The 20,337-nt window shown below is 37.7% G+C and overlaps 1 protein-coding gene and 2 non-coding genes across 4 annotated transcripts in view; 2 read left to right on the forward strand and 1 right to left on the reverse strand.

The window, feature by feature from the left end:
• LOC126252924 (fibronectin type III domain-containing protein 5-like) overlaps positions 1 to 20,337 on the reverse strand; it is a 191,071-nt gene that overhangs the window by 46,984 nt on the left and 123,750 nt on the right. Inside the window, exon 4 of one of the 2 annotated variants that reach the window (XM_049953914.1) lies at positions 8,679 to 8,762. The exons of the other annotated variant lie outside the window; for it this stretch is intronic. Coding sequence (XP_049809871.1) covers positions 8,679 to 8,762 — 84 coding nt within the window. The remainder of the gene's footprint in view (positions 1 to 8,678; positions 8,763 to 20,337) is intronic. 2 annotated transcript variants of the gene reach the window in all.
• On the forward strand, positions 539 to 613 carry Trnat-ugu (transfer RNA threonine (anticodon UGU)). Its single transcript has one exon. It is a non-coding gene; the product is annotated as a tRNA-Thr (tRNA).
• On the forward strand, positions 979 to 1,053 carry Trnat-ugu (transfer RNA threonine (anticodon UGU)). The gene has a single exon. It is a non-coding gene; the product is annotated as a tRNA-Thr (tRNA).

Raw genomic sequence — 20,337 nt, forward strand, 5'->3', positions numbered from 1 at the left:
TATTACTTTTTTCACAGTTTCTGAGATACTGAGTATTCCTTCTAGTCCCAGAACCTTATAGATGATGGAAGTGGAGAATGGCATGATCAGTGGTGTGAGTGTCTGTTTGGCATCTGGGGGGATCCAGTCTTGTCTGGGACCTTTTCACTTTGTTAAATTTGTTATCGAAACCTCCTCTTAAAAGAGAGAGCATGTGACAGTTTTTCTATTGTGCTATAGTACTCTAGTTGAAGTATGTTCTCAATTTATGTGTAGCATTGGTAGTCATTGAGTCATTGGGCGCATTGTAATCTGGGAGTAGTCAATACACCAGGTGGTCTGCTGTATGTCTCCAAACCAGTGTTACCAACTTAGGGGCTTTCCCCCCAAATTTAGGGGGAAGTTAGATGGAAAGGTTTTTTTTTTTGTAGGGGCCTCACTTTTATGGGGGGATCTGAGGATCTACATTCGTTGTGCGTTGTGGTGTGGACATGTTGGGAATGTGGATCTCACGGGGAGCGTGCAAGGGATAAGTCCCTGCAGACGCACTATCCTCTGTGCCCGCGGTGGCTCAGATGGATAGAGCGTCTGCCATGTAAGCAGGAGATCCCGGGTTCGAGTCCCGGTCGGGGCACACATTTTCAACATGTCCCCAATGAAGTACATCAACGCCTGTATGCAGCGAGGGTGTCTATTTAATTATCATTTCATTTCTAGCAAAGCTGCATGGTCATCCACAGTAACTGTTCTTTCAGGAACAGTTACTAACGTCATATATAGTTAAAATATGGCTTCCCGGCCATTGACCTTCTTGTGCGAACGCACACGCTATGCCCGAACTCATACGGGACTTGGTAGATTAATCTGCCACGAGTAATGAGTATGATGGGCAAACATCTATTAGGCGCACAACGAATGTAGTGGTGTGGACATGTTGGGAATGTGGATCTCACGGTGAGCGTGCAAGGGATAAGTCCCTGCAGACGCACTATCCTCTGTGCCCGCGGTGGCTCAGATGGATAGAGCGTCTGCCATGTAAGCAGGAGATCCCGGGTTCGAGTCCCGGTCGGGGCACACATTTTCAACATGTCCCCAATGAAGTACATCAACGCCTGTATGCAGCGAGGGTGTCTATTTAATTATCATTTCATTTCTAGCAAAGCTGCATGGTCATCCACAGTAACTGTTCTTTCGGGAACAGTTACTACCGTCATATATAGTTAAACTGTTGCCTCATCAGGAAAGAGGGAAGGAGAGGGAAAGACGAAAGGATGTGGGTTTTAAGGGAGATGGTAAGGAGTCATTCCAATCCCGGGAGCGAAAAGACTTACCTTAGGGGGAAAAAAGGTCAGGTATACTTTCGCACACACACACACACACACACACACATATCCATCCGCACATATACAGACACAGGCAGTAATATGTAAAGGCAAAGAGGTTGGGCAGAGATGTCAGTCGAGGCGGAAGAGCAGAGATAAAGATGTTGTTGAATGATAAGTGATGTAAGAGGGGCGGCAACTTGAAATTAGTGGAGGTTGAGGACTGGTGGGTAACGGGAAGAGAGAATATATTGAAGGGCAAGTTCCCATCTCTGGAGTTCTGATAGGTTGGTGTCAGTGGGAAGTATCCAGATAAGCCGGATAGTGTAACACTGTGCCAAGATGTGCACCAAGGCATGTTTAGCCACATGGTGATCCTCATTACCAACAAACACTGTCTGCGAATGGACAGTTTGTTGCTGATCATTCCCACATAGAAGGCTTCACAGTGTAGGCAGGTCAGTTGGTAAATTACGTGCGTGCTGTCACACGTGGCTCTGCCTTTGATCATGTACACCTTCTGGGTTACAGGACTGGAGTAGGTGGTGGTGGGAGGGTGCATGGGACAGGTTTAACACCGGGGGTGGTTACAAGGGTAGGAGCCAGAGGGTAGGGAAGGTGGTTTGAGGATTTAATAGGGATGAACCAAGAGGTTACGAAGGTTAGGTGGACGGCAGAAAGACACTCTTGGTGGAGTGGGGAAGATTTCATGAAGGATGGATCTCATTTCAGGGCAGGATTTGAGGAAGTCATATCCCTACTGGAGAGCCACATTCAGAGTCAGATCCAGTCCTGGAAAGGATCCTGTCACAAGTGGGGCACTTTTGGGGTTCTTCTGTGGGAGGTTCTGGGTTTGAGGGGATGGGCAAGTGGCTCTGGTTATTTGCTATTGTACCAGGTCGGGAGGGTAGTTGCGGGATGCGAAAGCTGTTTTCAGGTTATTGGTGTAATGGTTCAGGGATTCAGGACTGGAACAGTTTCGTTTGCCATGAAGACCTAAGCTGTAGGGAAGGGACCGTTTGATATGGAATGGGTGGCAGCTGTCATAATGGAGGTACTGTTGCTTGTTGGTGGGTTTGATGTGGACGGATGTGTGAAGCTGGCCATTGGACAGATGGAGGTCAATGTCAAGGAAATTGGCATGGGATTTGGAGTAGGACCAGGTGAATCTGATGGAACCAAAGGAGTTGAGGTTGGAAAGGAAATTCTGGAGTTCTTCTTCACTGTGAGTCCAGATCATGAAGATGTCATCAATAAAGCTGTACCAAACTTTGGGTTGGCAGGCCTGGGTAACCAAGAAGGCTTCCTCTAAGCGACCCATAAATAGGTTGGTGTACGAGGGGGCCATCCTGGTACCCATGGCTGTTCCCTTTAATTGTTGGTATGTCTGGCCTTCAAAAGTGAAGGAGTTGTGAGTTAGGATGAAGCTGGCTAAGGTAATGAGGAAAGAGGTTTTAGGTAGGGTGGCAGGTGATCGGCGTGAAAGGAAGTGCTGTGTTGTGATGATGTTAATTGATATAAATCTGTTCTTTTGATAGTTCTGTGTTCTACCACAAGTGGCGCGAAGATGCGCAACATCCACCAATAGCAGTACAGTACCTGTCTACACACACAATCCCACGCACACACTCACACACACACACACACACACACACACACACACACACACACACACACAAACAAAGATTCTGTAACTTACCAAACGAAAGTGTTGGTACGTTGATAGAAACAATAACAAACACAAACACACACACAAATTTCAAGCTTTCGCAACTCACGGTTGTTTCATCAAGAAAGAGGGAAGGAGAGGGAAAGACGAAAGGATGTGGGTTTTAAGGGAGAGGGTAAGGAGTCATTCCAATCCCAGGAGCAGAAAGACTTACCTTGGGGGGGAAAAAGGGACAGGTGTACACTCGCACACACACACACACACATATCCGTCCGCACATATACAGACACAAGCAGTAATATGTAAAGGCAAAGAATTTGGGTAGAGATGTCAGTTGAGGCAGAAGTACAGAGGCAAAGATGTTATTGAATGACAGGTGAGGTATGAGCGACGGCAACTTGAAATTAGTGGAGGTTGAGGTCTGGTGGGTAACGGGAAGAGAGAATATATTGAAGGGCAAGTTCCCATCTCTGGAGTTCTGATAGGTTGGTGTTAGTGGGAAGTATCCAGATAACCTGGGTGGTGTAACACTGTGCCAAGATGTGCTGGCTGTGCACCAAGGCATGTTTAGCCACAGGGTGATCCTCATTACCAACAAACACTGTCTGCCTGTGTCTGTTCATGCGAATGGACAGTTTGTTACTGGTCATTCCCACATAGAAAGCTTCACAGTGTAGGCAGGTCAGTTGGTAAATCACCTGGGTGCTGTCACATGTGGCTCTGCCTTTGATCGTATAACCCAGAAGGTCTGTTTATCATAATAGGGTATTTAGATTATAAGTTGCATTGTATTAAATAGAACTATGTAAATAAAATAATCATTTCTTCCTACCCAAATGAGTTTTATTAATAGTTCAATGTTCCTATCAGACACAGATGCCTATTCGGAATTTTAGGGGGTTCGAAGGAAGATTTAGGGGGATTTTGAATTGATCCTGGGGGGGGGGGGGGGGGGAGGAGGGGGGCAGAGTGGGGGGGGGTTGTGTTTTTGGAGTTGGCAACACTGCTCCAAACCCAGGCCATTGTGATATCACACACTCATATCATGGCTATGCTCACTGGAGTATTTTCTTGCCCAGTTAGCAATTTATAGGATGAACTTCAAATTCCTTTTTGTACTTGATTCCCCAAAAACCTATTTTATAATTTTATTCTTGCTTTAGAAGAGCTAGTTTGTATTTTTCTTTAAAAGTTGTATACATGTTAGCTGTATTTAATGGCAGGTGGTGATAATGGTTCTATGAGACACATTCCTGGCAACACTCATTCAACTCAGAAAGTGGTCTGGCTTCAATGCTCAGAGCATTTTACGCTGTTCTCATATCTGAAGAAGTGCTTTATCTTGCACTTGATATGATGCCTATATAAGCTCATATACTTCATACTTTAGAGTCCCCTGTAAATTTGTAACCCCACTTATGTCTTAAATTTCTCTCAATTTGCTTTTTTTTTTAATTTAAATGTTTTTTGTTGTCTGTACATAATTACTTGGCCACATAGTCTTCTGTATTTGTCATAGTGGTTGCTTGAAGTAAGGCTCAGAAGAACCATCCAGATAACAATTTTGGCCAGTCTAGTTCCATTTGTGATCATATTGCTTAATGCAAAAGCTCTATTCTCATACAAATGTGTAATCCTTGCTAATGGACTGTATAGTTTGCTACTTTTATTCACTTTGCTCATTTTGTATCCTTTTTAATGGTCCTGAAAATGTGTAAAATTAAAATTGAGCTGATTCTGTGTGTGTTACAATAGTAAAATTGCTCCCTGCTTGCTATTTAAAAAAAATATAAAATGAATTTATCTGCAGCAGTAAAATTCTTGATATCAATATGCTAGCAACTCTTTTCTCCCTTTCCCTTTATATGACGTATATTCTGCAGATCCAGGATGTAGAGAAACTGTACAGACACAACATAAAAAACTTATTGCATTACTTATATACTAGTATGCCTAGAGGATTTGTACAGTTCTAGCTGGGCTAGAGTAATCATCTCTGTTTTGTACCTATGCATGACATTTCACCACAAAACGTGTATGTAGTAATTATACTTATTGTAGTAAAAATTTCATACCAATCATATTTTAAATACAACTCAGTTGCTCTTTATAAATCATTTTTTAAACAAGTAAGGCATACTAGTATGTAATCAGTGCAATAAGTTTTTTATGTTGTGTCTGTACAGTTTGTCTGCATCCTGGATCTGCTGAATGTATGCCATATAAAGGGAAAGGGAGAAAAGAGTTGCTAGCATATTGATATCAAGAATTTTACTGCAGCAGATAAATTCATTTTATATTTTTTTAAATAGCAAGCAGGGAGCAATTTTACTATTGTAACACACACAGAATCTGCTCAATTTTAATTTTACACATTTTCAGGACCATTAAAAAAGATACAAAATGAGCAAAGTGAATAACATATTGTGCTGTTTAATAATACACCATATAAAAAAGTATATGCAGAAGAGAGATTTTTATATTTTTCATAATGCCTTCATCTTTTGTTCTTGAAACTAGTGATAAGGATTTGCCATCTAAAGTGCCCAGTTTTACTATCTTGAAATGTTAACCTTTCCTGTCTGATTAAGTGCTCCATTGCACGATTCACACATGTTTTCATGTTCTATCATTTCTACAGATTATGCAGTATTTTCATTCTAACTCCATCTAATTTCTATTGTCTTCTGATGATGTCCTGCCACATTCTTGTGTTTCTATTATGTTCCTTGCTATTCTTTTAGGGTTGCTCTCTTCCAGGCTTCTTTGTACCTTACACCTGTTAATTTACCCACACTTTTTTCAGTTGACACTTGCTCTTTGAGCAGGTCACTATTTTTTGTGCACAATGCAACCCACATCCAAGACATGTAAGTTTTTCCCCTCCCTACAGCTGTTTCCCAATATAATTGTTATTTGCCAAATAAAGTTCATTGCATTATTCTTTAAGCACCTTTTTTGTCATCCCCCTCCCCTTCCTGTCCAGTCCTGATTGTTTTTGCTGCTTCAAAATTAATTTCTTATACATGATCGTTTGGAAGACCTTGGCATCAAGGAGAACATGGAATGAGTCAAGACTAATACATGACTAATACACAGCACTATCTGCTGTTACAATCTACTTCTGCTGACTGCATTAAAAATTACTGACAAATAATCTGTTAAACTCTATCTGTCCAGAAGAACTACTGCTTTGGAAAACGCTGCTGCTGTTTAACCTTGTCATGTATAACACAAAAGTGTTATCTTTATCACCTACAATATTAATATTGTTTATAATAATATATTGGTAACTGATGAGGTGTTATAGATACCCACATTTTGTAAGAATGGAAGCCTATTTAGAATGTACATAGTCACTTGCCATGTTACTATTGGAGATGTGCTGGAATAGTCTCCTAATTTGTAAAAGGAATGGCTAATAAAATATGTTTTCAGTTTTCTTACGAGCCTACTGGGAGTTTTAAGTTCTTGTCTATTACAGGAAACATCTATTGTTCTATATTCCATTGCAAAGCCTGTAGAGATAATATTTTTGCGACTTGTTAGTGATTGCGTTAACTGCTGATATCCTGAAATTGATTTTTCTTACTAATTATCAGCAAATTTTCCAAGAATTGTTAAATGAATACTATCAAGAGAGTATAACAATTTAAAGATCTTTCACAAGGCCTCTGAAAGATGAGAGGTTATACACTTCACACAATTATCATATTGTTTACATTTTAGAGCAAATACTTTCTTTTTTATCATTGCAAAATAAATATTTTTTGTTATTGTTAGTGGTATAAATCTTCTGTATATCATTTTTTTGTTTTTAGTATAAAACATTTTTGCATATTTATTAACCAATTTTTAATAATGTTAAATCTCAATCCACTACAATACTTGTATGTGTGTTCTTCCAAGCAAGATTAAAGCTAGTCTGTTGTACTGGATTAAGCAAGTCAGTTTTACTGGGTTTGATATGTAAAAGAAGGAAGAAAGAGACTCATATCTATATTTTCAATTTTAGAGGCTAACTAAAAATGTAGGCATAACAAAATTACAATGAAACTTTTGTCAGTTAAGCACAATGGTGAGACAGAGTATAAAAATTTCTCAGATGTAGTTACTTATATGTTGCAGCACAGGGTGCAGCCATAATGGTAAACATGCAAAATTAAAATACTAACACAAAAGACAAGGTAGCATATTTATATTAAAAATTGTATTTTGTGGGTACTTTCTGTTGATAGTTATTTTTTAAAGCAACAGCAAAAGATGGAGACTACCATTGCCACAAAATATACATATTTTACATAGAAAAGTACTACACTGTGAAACACTTCATGTAATAATATACCCTCAGCTACATTATAAGTGAACCTGAGGCACTGAAGCTCCACGATACTTTGGTCAATAATTATTCCACCATCATCAATGTAGCAGAGATGCATGAGACTTAACTGTGCCACTGACCACTTCAAGCCCAGAACTGATACCTACAAAAATTGCAAAGGTTACTGGACATAGAAGTGAACACGTTAAGCCACAGCATAAATAGCTGCGATTCAATGAGAAGACCTTTGAACATCAATAATATGCAACATTGGTGGATGTAGTTATCCAACAAAATATCATGGAGCTTGTTGAGAACATCAACTCCTCACCTGAGAACTCATCCATGCCTGTAAGCTGCAATACCTACATTTGTGGGCACAGTAACAATGGCCGAAAGCACAAATGAAAACAAGCAGAATTGAAAAAAACTTTTTATTTTCAGGAGTTTTTATTTTTAAAGCAAGTCGTAGATGTATTCAAACTGGGAGTGGGAACATTTTTGGGAAGGTGGAAGCAAAATATGAGCTTCCATTGAAACATCAGTCATCACCATGTTAGTCCATTCACTGCACTCAATTTTTGCAAAAACATAAGAAACACACACAAAATTATTCACTCACTTTCTCACATATACAGCAGCACACAATGTATTACCTCAAAGAGCTGCAGTGTTGGGAGTGATCAGTGGCTACAGTTTTATTTATTGGAAGGACTCTTTCCAAAAGATCAGCTAGCTATCATTCTATTCTTAAGTTCCTGTCTGCCGCTCACTGCATCTTTTATTGAGATGAACATTTTATGTTTATCAGCTGCTATAAGTACTGAGCCTAAAATAGGTTTTATGTATAAAAAAGTATTTAATTTGTATTTTTTATGTTTCATCACTTAAATCTGTCTTTTCTCTAAATGTTGCATTTGAATATCTAGAACACACATGTCAGCTCTGCTCAAGGTGACCTGCTGACTACATGCTGTGATATATAATACAAGACAAATTAATAATTAAGTGGATGTATCCAAGAAATCAGAAAATAGCACAAAGATGTGATAGTTCTGTTACTGGCAGAAGAAAATAATATCTCACTCAATTACATGTCTATAGACTGAGTTATCTTCATAAATGAGGATGTCATTTGTTAAAAAAGTGTGCAATGAAAATCACAAAACTGCAACAGTTTGATGAATGGCCATTAGTTACATAGCCTTTTTGTTTTATTTTGCAGAATTGTTTATAGTTTCAGATTTTATCTCCATGGAGTTTAAGTTGTTTATCAATATTTCAGCAGCACAGACTGAGAACAGATGTAGAGTTTTATAGTGATATATATACGACACACAGGAATTAATGAGGTAAAATTCCACACATATCCAGCCCACTTACTAACCTGTTGTAGTCTGGGTGGTGATGGAAATAGGAAGAATTTCATCAGAAGGCTTTTGGACAATTGTAGTAGTTTCTTGTTTGAATCCTGAAATTGAATCAAGGAAAATAAAGAAAAGCTATTACAGTCAGTGTTCTACAAGTATCTGCTGGATAACTGATACTTGGAAACAAGCAACGTGTAAAGCTTAGTAACAATAAACAAAGATTTAGTATGAAGGAAGAAGTACTTTGCTTATAATTCTACAATAAATTTTAGATAATTTTTAATATACGTCCTGGTAATGAAAAATCACAATCATGACAAAATAGCGAAATGAAAATTTGTAATGTATGTCATACATGATTATTAAGCTGAGATTTCAGATAGAAGCTAACCAAGCAAATCACTCATACGATATCAGTAATTCAAACTGAAACAATCTTTCAGCTCTACTGCAAGTCCACAGTTCATTGATCTTTACTAAGATAGAGTGATATTGCAGTTGGTTAGAATAAAACTGTATATAGTCTCATTCAGTAACATGTCATGAGTTGGCAAACTACTTTTGCGATTTTTGTGCTGTATTACTGAAAGTTAGCTTAGTGAATATGCTGATGGAAGGATATGGTTTTGACCTCTATAACTTCCCATTACTTAATAAGCAGTTGGTATTGAGCCATCTTCCAGTTTGTAATGAGAAATGTCACTTTTGATAATTGTGTCCCAATTCATTACAAATGTTAAACTGACATCTAAAATCTGTGTTTGGACATACTACTTGCCCAGTGCAGCCTAAGTAGACATCACTGTACTGGATTCTGATGCACAATACATACCACTATGCTGTTTGCTATTGCTGATTACTCCATACGCTGTGAAGCATGGATGCTTTCTGAGGTTTCCAGGTATTTTATATAGGATGACAGTCAGTACTACTTCCTACTATGCCAGATTAACACTCAAATGAACCAGTGAATGAATATACTTTATACTTAGTCAAAAATTAATTCATAATTGTCTTCCAACCGTAAGCATCAACAAAGTGTGGACTAATACTGGAACAATGCTGTAGATACTACTCCAGGCATTCATCTACATCATTATTCGGGGCTAAAAGATGTAAATGATTATACTGCAAGTTGTGGTGATTTTATAACTGGTTTTGAAAACCAGTTTATTTATATTGCAATATTTCATCAAATATGACACACATTTAATGCTTTTATAATGTTTCATTCATGATGTAGCATTCTATTCTCATGCAATGTTCTTGAAACTATTACAGGGGAAGACTAAAGAGATATACTTAGATGTGGTGGTATGAGAATTGATCCAGGCAGGAAGGTTCCCAAAGAGCTCCAGCCACACAGGAAGGTGCTGTGCAAAATCTGTCAACAGCACTGTGCACTGCTGTTCACCTATTGTCGAATCCACCCGGCCATGCTTCGCTGCACCACTCAGTATTGGCTCAGCAGCCATCCACAATGGAAGTGACCATTGTTGATCCCAGCAAGTGTGAGATTTGCTCCATAATTTGGTTTTTGTACATGAAAGGGACTCCACCCATGGATATTCATTATTAGTTGACACAAGTGTATGGAAACAAGTGTATGTCTGTTCAACATGTCCAAAAATGGTGTAGGAAGTTTAGTGCCAGTCAGAAGGAGATCCTCGATGAAGAGTGGAGTGGACGACCTTCAGTTTGAGAGCTGGCTATCAGTATGGCCTAATGTGAAGTGCTTCAAAACATGAGGATCACGTCCATGAACTAGTTTCTCAGATTCCTGGGAGCTCTTACGGTACAGCTGAAAGAGCTTTGATGGAAAAATTTGGGTATCACAAGTGTTGTGCTCAATGGGTACCATGTATACTGACAGTAGAACACAAAGAGAAACACCTTGACTGTGGTCACCGATTTCTTCAAAAGTGTCAAGAAGATAGGGAAGAATTGATGAACTCCATTGTTATGGGAGACGAAATGAGTGTGTTATAATTTCACTCCTGAAACAAAAGAAAAATCCAAACAATGGCATCACCCAGTGTCACCAGTCACAAAGAAATTAAAACAAACTCCTACTGCTGGCAAAGTCATGGCCACTGTGTTTTGGGATCATAAGGGGATACTGGTGATAAGTTTCATGGAACCTGGGACAACAATCAACTCAGACAATTATTGTGAAACACTACAAAAACTCAGGTGAGCTATCCATAACCTCCAGAGAGGACACTGACAGAAGCTGTAATGCTGCTCCACAATAAAGCCTGACATCATGCCTCCCGCCAAATCCAGGAACTTTTGACAGACTTTGTTTGGAGTGTCACGTCCCACTCACCTTACAGTCCAGATCTTGCACCTAATGATTATCACTTGTTCCCCAAGTTAAAGGAACACTAGGGTTGCCAATGCCTCTGGAGCAATGATGAAGTCAAAGAAGAGGTGTAACACTTCCTCAACAGGTTGGCGGTGGAGTTCTACGACAGGGGGATACATAAATTGAAGCACCATCTATAAAAATGCATAGAAAAAGATGGTGATTATGTAGAAAAATAGAACTAAGTTTCTTCTTTCCAATGATGTTAATTTCTGTGAGAAAAACAGTGTTGTCCATTTGTAAAAATGAAGGGAACCTTACTTCTGGATCAACTCTCATATATTACTGTGCTACATTCAAATTGTTCTGAAAGCAAGTGCTACCATGCAAAAATTGTTCACTGAATCTTTTATATACTGGCTTTTAACATTTTGCTTTTAAACTTATTATTTAATTACTGTAATAATGTCTGTTGAGTTTAGCTCATATTTGAGATTATTCATTATAAGATATGTGTAACATTTTGCCTGTACTGCCAGAACTTAGGTAATTCATGCAAACTATTTGGAAAATGTGGGTTACATGATACCTCTTACAAAACATGCAGATGGAAATATTGCCACGCTAGTGACAGTTGACAGTTCTCTTATCCTTTGGCTTTGGCACACATCTGCATTTCATTATGTAAGCATGTTTGTGTTATTTAATCATGAGCACATTGATTTTCTATTATCTTGACAAACTGGCAGACCAGCAACCAAAAAGCTTTAAAACACTGAGAAATGCTCAATATCAGTCTGGAAATATATATGTAAACAGCTAGAAATGAAGTTTCTCTCATTGCTCATAACAGCACTATAATGTTTCCAAATAGTTATTACAACTGTAGAATTGGCAATTGCAAATATAAACATTATTTTCTTCTCTTTTCCTCATAATTCTTCTTTTATTGTAACTAAATTGTGAAAGTGAAGAAATGTTTTAAATTAATTTGAATGGACATCTGGTAAAATAAATTGGAGTTCTGGTTCCTGCAGTGATAATTGTTCAATATCTTCTCACATAAATTCACAGACTGTTAAGACAAAGCTGTTGCAGACTTCATTTAAAACGAGTCTTGAATGTGAGGAATAGGAAGTTCAACACGGCTAAGTACAAAAATGTAATACTATGAACATCTTGCAGCCAGCAACACAACATGGCTACAAACTTTTCTTCGTATTCATCCAGCATTGTCCCTCAGAATATAATAGTGCTCATGGATAAGTTATATTATTTTTCAGTAACTGTCATCCAGCAGTTCCAATTAAATGGTTCTAGAGCTGAGGAGGAGGTAAAATTCAAATATAATCCCAACAATTGATATCTGTATTGTATGTTACACTGGGCACATATCGCATGTAACAACACTACAGAGCTATTCAGCTAGAAACAATTCTTACTATTTCTTCTACACCTCAGACTGGTTCTCAAAATATAATAATGATAACAATATGAAATAGGATAGATTGTTTTCACCACACAGAGGAGGCACTAAGTGGCAAACAATCATACTGAAAGAAGACTGCTTGATATCAACTATCAAATTAAGTGCTTCATCAGATGTAGACAAAATACACACACTCACAGATACATGCCACTGTCATCTTTGGCTCATATGGCCTGACTGCAGTCAGCCTGGAGATGACAGGGGCCATGTGTGTGTCAGTTAAGTATATGTGAATGTGTGTGTGTGTGTGTGTGTGTGTGTTTTTTGGCTACATCTGATCAAGGACTTAGCCTGACAACTGATTATATCAAGCAGTCTTCTTTCAATGTGTCTGTCTGTCACCCAATGCCTCCTCTAAGAATAAGTAGGAACTTAACCTATCTCATATTGTTGTGTTCATCCAGGGCTTCCCATTGTCTGAAAATATGATAATGGTTCTTCATAAATAAGATATACAATTGTTCCATAACTGTCACATAACAGCTCTCAAAGGAAGAGGGCCTCAGATGGAAAATAGTCAAAAACAACCAATATTTGTGATGAATGAATAGTTTTCAGTATGTTTAGGCTAATTGCTGAGAGTCTTGATGATAAGGATGGTTGTAGAACCATCCAAAACAGCTGCTGCATCAGCTTCACAACTTCTTCAGCGATTTGAATGGGAGTTACTGGATAAACTTCATTTCAGTAAGAATTTAATGACAGTTGTTCCAACTACAATGGTGATAATGTGGGAAAACAGACATTTATTGTATGTGATGTCTGTACATTAACCCTCTATGAAATTCTATTCAAGCTTGTATCTTCTGTTTACAGAATAGGCCAAACCCTATTGGGTGTGCAGGGGGGGAGGGGGGGAGAAATAGGTGTAACCCGAGTATTTGAGTGCAAGTTCAAAGGAAATCATGTTAGCATTTTGCAAATCAGCAGTCAGTTGACATCGATACAGAAATTGCGTGATCAGTTCACTGAAATGATTTAAACATTACTTTGATAAACAGAAGCCAGATGTTTATTATGTAAGAGATTAAATAATGACACCAGTGTATGTAAAAGCTGAAAACCTACCTGATTCTGAATGTAGAAAATACTGGAGACACAGCCAACATATCTGAGCTGAAGCACCTTTGTTTAGTTTCGACAAATGTAAGCAAATAGCTGAACTAAATCTTATTATTAAGTAGTTAGCAGAGAAGCTTTAGGTCACAAAAGTGCTAAACACCAATAAAGAAATAAACTATTAAGAAAATGTGGATCAATTACATCAATTACTGCGCCGCCCCCCCCCCACCCTCTCTCTAATCTCTAACTAAATGATTATGTGAACAATCTCACAAATGATGCAACACAGACTGGTTTATTTGCTTAGTCTCAGTTTCAGGGGTGTACCTAGGTGTCCCAATGAAAAGAAGCTTCCTGGCACCATAGAAAGAGAATATAAATAAATAGGGAAAAATTAAAATGGGTAGGAAAATTGGAAAAATAGAAGATACAAAATGCATTGCTGAATATTCACAAATGTCTATTGCACACTGATGGTCAACAGTTGTTCTGGAGCTAGTTTTTTGAATGCAAACTAAGCAGATTTTGGTGCTGATAGCTCACAGACATCTGACAGGTATATGACTTCTACCAGTGCACCACCGAAGCAAAGGTCTCCAGCTCGCCATGTTTGTCAAAGGAAAACAACTAGGATATGTTGAGCATAAATCTGTTGAAGTTTGCCTGAAAAGAAGCATGATCTGGTGCCACAAGGAATTTGTTGTAAAGTAGGTACTTGTGGGGGAAGTGCAATCATAATAGTGTGGATGGATGGACGAAATATCACATAAATTCTGCAACCAACTTAATGTCTCCAGCTGCTTATATTGCAGTTGGTGTCATAGACTCGAAACAGAAGTTATTTCATTCCTGTGTAGTAAGTGTGGCACATGTACTTGCTGTTAAGTAAGCTGTATTTTCATCATACTCTGCATCTGCTGCAACTGGATTCCATACATTATCATGTAGAGTTTGCTTATATAGGACAAGCCCTCCTGCTCTGAGAGGTTCCCAGAAACTGAAACAGTAATATTGTGACATTTTGCTCAGATACATTAGATTATTAATGATATTTCTTAACTCTGAATTTTACTATAGCCATTGTATATATTTAACAACTGTGAGAAATAACATGCCAAAGCAGTGTGTAAAACATGGAGAGAAGCACAGAAGAAAGAAAAAGAAAAGTGTTTCCTTGTTATCAACATGACTGAATCAACCAACAGAAAAGGATGACTCGAAGATAAATATTATTATGTCCACAGATGAGGATTATTTTTATTGTTGTGCTACTACAAATGTGCACCCTGTTAAAAACAAAATAATAAAAGAAATGACAATGGACTCCTACTGTAATTAAAGAAGTTTATCAATTTCAGTTAAATTGTGTACATCCAATTGGGTTACACTAAACAGAGGGTAAAATGAAATTAGCCTAGCAAGTCACTTGTGTACTCCTTGTTTAATCTGTACTCTGACTTAATGTAAGTATATAGTTCACACATTACACTTTTCATAATGTTTGTGAGGTACAGTGGACACAGGCTCTGAATAGGTGATGTCGTTGGCTTAATTATTGTACTAGGAGATACAGTTTCAGTCTCTCTTCCACATTTTAAAAACCTCACAATTACACAAACAATAAGACATTTAAGAACAAAAAAGAAATAATATTAGTTTGTCTGAGAACAATGCATGATTTCCCATCATCATCTGGCAGCACTGGATTGCCTATGTAGTTTGTTGAAACAGGAGTAAACCCTGCAGTTTTCCAACATACCTGCATTAACTTAAGAAGGTCATCCACCTGTTTGTATCACTGACCTTTCCCTTGGTATGAGTGCTTCAATTAAAATATTAGTTCATCATGATCCTCAGATAATTTTGACACTCTTCATGGACTTACATATTCCAAAGCCTTAGTCCAATGTTCAGATACTGTATTAGCAAATAATCAATTCTTTACTAGTATTGGTTCTGTGTTCTTTTTTTGCAAAACAGTATTTATTTTTCAGTTTCCCCCAAAATGTGTCTTTGCACATCTAAACTCTCTGAAATATTGGGATAAAATAATGATGGAAAATTAGGTCTAATAGTTTTTCTTGTTGTAACTGTGATTCTTTTACCCTAATCATTAGATTATACGGTTCATAGAATATTCATTGGTGTTGGTGGTTTCTCGGCAAAGCTAACAAAAATCACAAACTGTATGTGTTGTGGGAAATTTTGTTTCTCAGTGGGTACTCAGTTTTTTGATGCTCTTCTCTTCATGCAGATGTCTCTCTTATGAAAACATAGTCACAGGAGCAGTGCACTTGTCATTTATAAATGACACTCTACTTCATTAGGCTCTGCTTTTATAAAACATAATATTTATGTTCATAGAATGCATGTGGCTGATGTATTTAATGACTGTTTCCATCCTGTGCCTGGAGAGAAATTTAAAGATCTCTCTCTCTCTCTCTCTCTCTCTCTCATTATTTTTGCCTTTAATTGTGTGTGTGTGTGTGTGTTTTCTGTACACTCTTCTCTCTTTGTTCTCTTTTTCATCTGTCTGTGCTTCCTTTTCTGACATTTTGGTAATGCTTTGAGTGGTCTTTTTACATAGCGTAATTTATAATCTGTTCCCTTCCTGCCGCAGCTCTCTTTATATGCATATTTTCTTCAACAGCAAGTTTTTAGTATAGGAAGTGGATGGATTTAAGTTGTAGGGATAAAATGCAGGGAGCACAAGGTTATTTACAACTTTTACAGAAAGTGGAAAGCAATCATAACAGATGAAGGACATAAGAGAGAAACAGTAGTTGAAAAGAGAGTGAGACAGGTTTTTAGCCAATCCCTGATGCTATTCAGTCTGTATATTCAGCAAGCAGTAAAGGAAATCAAAGGGAAAATTGGAATGGGGGTTAGAGTTTAGAGAGAATAATTTGAAAATTTGAGGGTATCCAGTGACACTGTAATTCTGCCAGAGATGGCAAAGGACTTGATAGAGCAAACGAGTGGCATGGATAACATCTTGAAAAGACATTATAAGTTGAAAATCAGTAATTGTAAAACAAGGATAGTGGATTAGGGAATGAGACACTAAAAGTAGTAGGTGAGTTTTGTTGTTATGGCAGCAAAGAAGAGAGGATGTAAAATGCATACTGGCAATGGTAAGAAAAGCACTCCCCAAAAAGTTAAATTTTTAACACCTAATATAAATTTGAATGTCTGAAAATACTTGTCTGAAAAAAAGCTTTTTACAGAGTTGAAACATGATTGATGAACAGTTTAGGCTACAAGAGAATAGAAGTTTCTAAAATCTGGCACTCAGGAAGAATGGTGAAGATTACAAGGGTAGATCAGATAACAAATGAGAAGATGCTGAATGGAATTGGGGAGAATATGTACTTATGACACAACTTGACTAAAAGAATGGACTTGCTGGTAAGGACACATCCTGATAAATGAAGGAATTGTCACTTTAGTAAAGCAGGGAAGTGTGGGGTCTAAAACTGGTAGAGGGAGTCCAACAACTGACTGCAATAAGCAGACTCAAGTGTGTGTAGGTTGCAGTAGTTACGCAGAGGTGAAGAGTCCTACATGGGATGGACTAGCATGGAGAGCTACAACAAAGCAGTATTCATACTGAAGACCACAAACAACAGCAGCAATAACAACAACAACAGCTGTATTTGGATCATTAAGCATATGTGGAATCTGGTACTGTTGTTTGTTAGGGCTCAGAGGTACTCAGATATCTTGTTTCAATGTTTCTATGGGTCTGATCTACATAAATGGACTAACAAGACTGTGGTGTGGTGTCTGAGACACAGGGTTGATGGTCAATAGCTGCATTCGATTAAGAATGAACTTCACAATTATGATTATAGTTCTGCATCAGAGTAGACAACAGGACAAATGGAGATTTGGGCTGCTCCTGGAAGTGTGCTCAGATAACCGAAGTGGTTGAGGTGACTGCTTGCAACAAGCACGAAATCTGGGTTTGATTCCCGGTCCAGCACAAATTTTCATTTGTTCTTAAATATTTTACAGATGATGTGGAACCGCAATTGCAATTTGTGAAGTTCATTCTTAGTCTGAGAAGAGTTGCATGTTTGTTGGCAAATTCCCAATTTTTTAAAATTTTTTCAGGATTTGGTGTGGTTGTTGAGAATTCCTCCTTCGCAGCTGTTCCAAGTGTGTTGTGCCCTCTATGGACTGTTTTACATTACCTGTTTCACAAACTTTATGGCTGAGTTTGTCTACCATATGTATGGTAAACACACTGTCTAAGGCTATATGTTCTTTTGTGTTCAATTGCTACATGGCTGTTAAGAATTCTCTTTTGTTGAAAACTGAACATTTTGAGATAAGGACTTATGCAAAAGACAAGTTGATTCTTACAAAGAAGAAAACAACACTAGTCACTGTTGATAATGCTATTTATTTTCACAAATAGTGCCGTTACCAGTTTCGAACAAACAGGTTCATCTTCAGTGCAACATGATGACATGGGAACTTCAACAGAAGTAAACTAAAATAGTTCTGCCTTAGAGATTTGTTTGCACTGCTGTCATTCACTATTAGGTACAGTTACAGTTAAATAGGCTATTTCTTAATTTTCACCACAATGGGAAATAACAGCTGCCAGCTAATGTAAACAACAAATATAGTCAAAATGTGAACAGCCATCTGACAAAGACCCTGTCAGTTTGAAACCAGAAATGGCACTATTTTTGTAAGTAAATAGCAGTGTTTGGTTACTGCTTTCTTTTTTGCAAGAATTAACTTTAATGCTCTGTTTAATCTATTAAGTATGTATCCAAAAATTGTTTGTTTGTGTGTCACTGATAGGCTGGTTGTGAATGACATTGTTTGCATTGCCTTTTATTTTATTGTTTTTTAAATCATAATTCAGAGCCCAAAAATGTCACAAATCAAATTCTACATTTTATATTTAATGGTCTTCAACCATTACTCAACATACATGGACACAGATTTATAATACCTAAATCAACAACACACTAATCTCTTAATGAACCTATTTATGACCCAAAACTTCCAAATTTTACCTATTTTTTTTCTACATACTTTTATGCTCTCTTGAAATGCATTGCATCAACAATTCATTTTTACATTTATCTTGAAAATGAAAGGAGATATTTCAGTTGGGAGTAGCTAAACAGTATTATCCTGAGACAAGTGGAGCTCAGCAAAAATCTCTGCATATATTTGTTAAAATATGTTATTTATTACACAGATGAAAAAGTATACAAATAAGAAGTTAGATAAGATATACAAAATGAGAATCACACACTACAATCGCATTAAAAATCCTTTTGTGTATGGTAGATTCTGAAGCATGGTGTGATGCACAATGGGACCTTGTACTGGGGGCAATAGTACCATGTTTCTCTCTGGATGATCTTCCCATGTACTTTCTGCTTTTTGGAACAAACTGTGCACACTCGTGTTGGATTGCTCTTACTCTCTGTTGGCTTGATGACTTCTGGGAAATGTATTTCCATCAACTGAAGAGGGTGGGGCATCCATCCTGGTCAGCCTGGTTTAGGAGAAATGATGCTTCCTTTCTACTTCTCAATTATTTTTTCGGAGAGGGTCAACATAAATTCCAGTGAGTCCTTTTTTCCTTCAGATTTTTCATACAAATAAACGAATTCCACACAGAAATTTCCAGATAACGAAAAAATATTTTCTTGTAGTACTTCTTGCCTTGCTTTCTGGGTACTGGATATGATGCCATTCTTTGATTGGCGCTATCCATTCCTCCCATTGTACAGTTGTAGTCAAACACAAACTTTGGCTTTATTATTTTCTTTGACTTCTTCTGAGTCTCCACCATATCCATAGTGTGGATAGTTGAAAGAAGTACCACGTCCTTCTTATCCTTTCAATGCAAAGCTAGTACTTTTTCTCGTCTTTCAGCTGCAATTTTCCCCGTTTGTAATTTTAGATTTTGGAGAGTTTGTGGCATTTCTTTCCTGGTTATTTTTATTGTTCCATAACTATCAGTGGACTTCAAAATCAGGAAATCTGCTAACTGTGGAGATATGTAAAAGTTATCTGTCATTAGGCAGTAACCTTGCTTCAGGAGTGGTTTTGGAAGTGTCAAGACAACTTGTGACGACATTGGAAAGTCCATGAAGTTTGCATCCAGCTTTGTCCCTTTCCCCATGTAAATAATCAGGGACCACATATATCTGCTAGCCGATTCACACAGCATGTAGAATTTTATTATAAATCCCATGCAGTTCAGTGGGATATACTGTACCCAACCCAATCTGCCCTTGTACAAAAGTAAACTTTCATCCACCGTAATGCCCTGTTCTGGAACATAAGAACTTTTAAATTTATTTTCCAGGTGCTCGTAAACTGGCCAAATTTTGTTCGACTTACGATTTGAATGATTTGTGGCATCATATACTTCATTGTCAGAAATGTGTAGACACTTTTTTATTTGGCAAAACCTCTTGTAGGACATTACGTCACTGAAAAATGGAATTGATATGCTTGCCCACCATGACCAGTACATCTGCAGTTCAGGTTTCTGTACAACACTTTGTAAAATAATTAGAGCAAAGAAAATTCAAAGTTCTTCACATGACGGGGACAAAACGTTACAGCCAGTGGCTGAAATACATTGGCTGATATAGTTAGCAATTTCCATCTGTATTATTTCCAGGAAACCCCTATCAAAAAAGTGTTCAAATATTTGAAGTTCATCATCAGTAAAAGGAATCATACAACCAGAATTAGCACAAAACAGAAATCTTGGAGGAGCTCAATAAGTATTTGGATTGACAACATGCCACACTCTCACCTGAGACGAATC

The sequence above is a fragment of the Schistocerca nitens genome, chromosome 4, assembly GCF_023898315.1.
Source record: "Schistocerca nitens isolate TAMUIC-IGC-003100 chromosome 4, iqSchNite1.1, whole genome shotgun sequence".
Lineage (NCBI taxonomy): Eukaryota > Metazoa > Arthropoda > Insecta > Orthoptera > Acrididae > Schistocerca > Schistocerca nitens.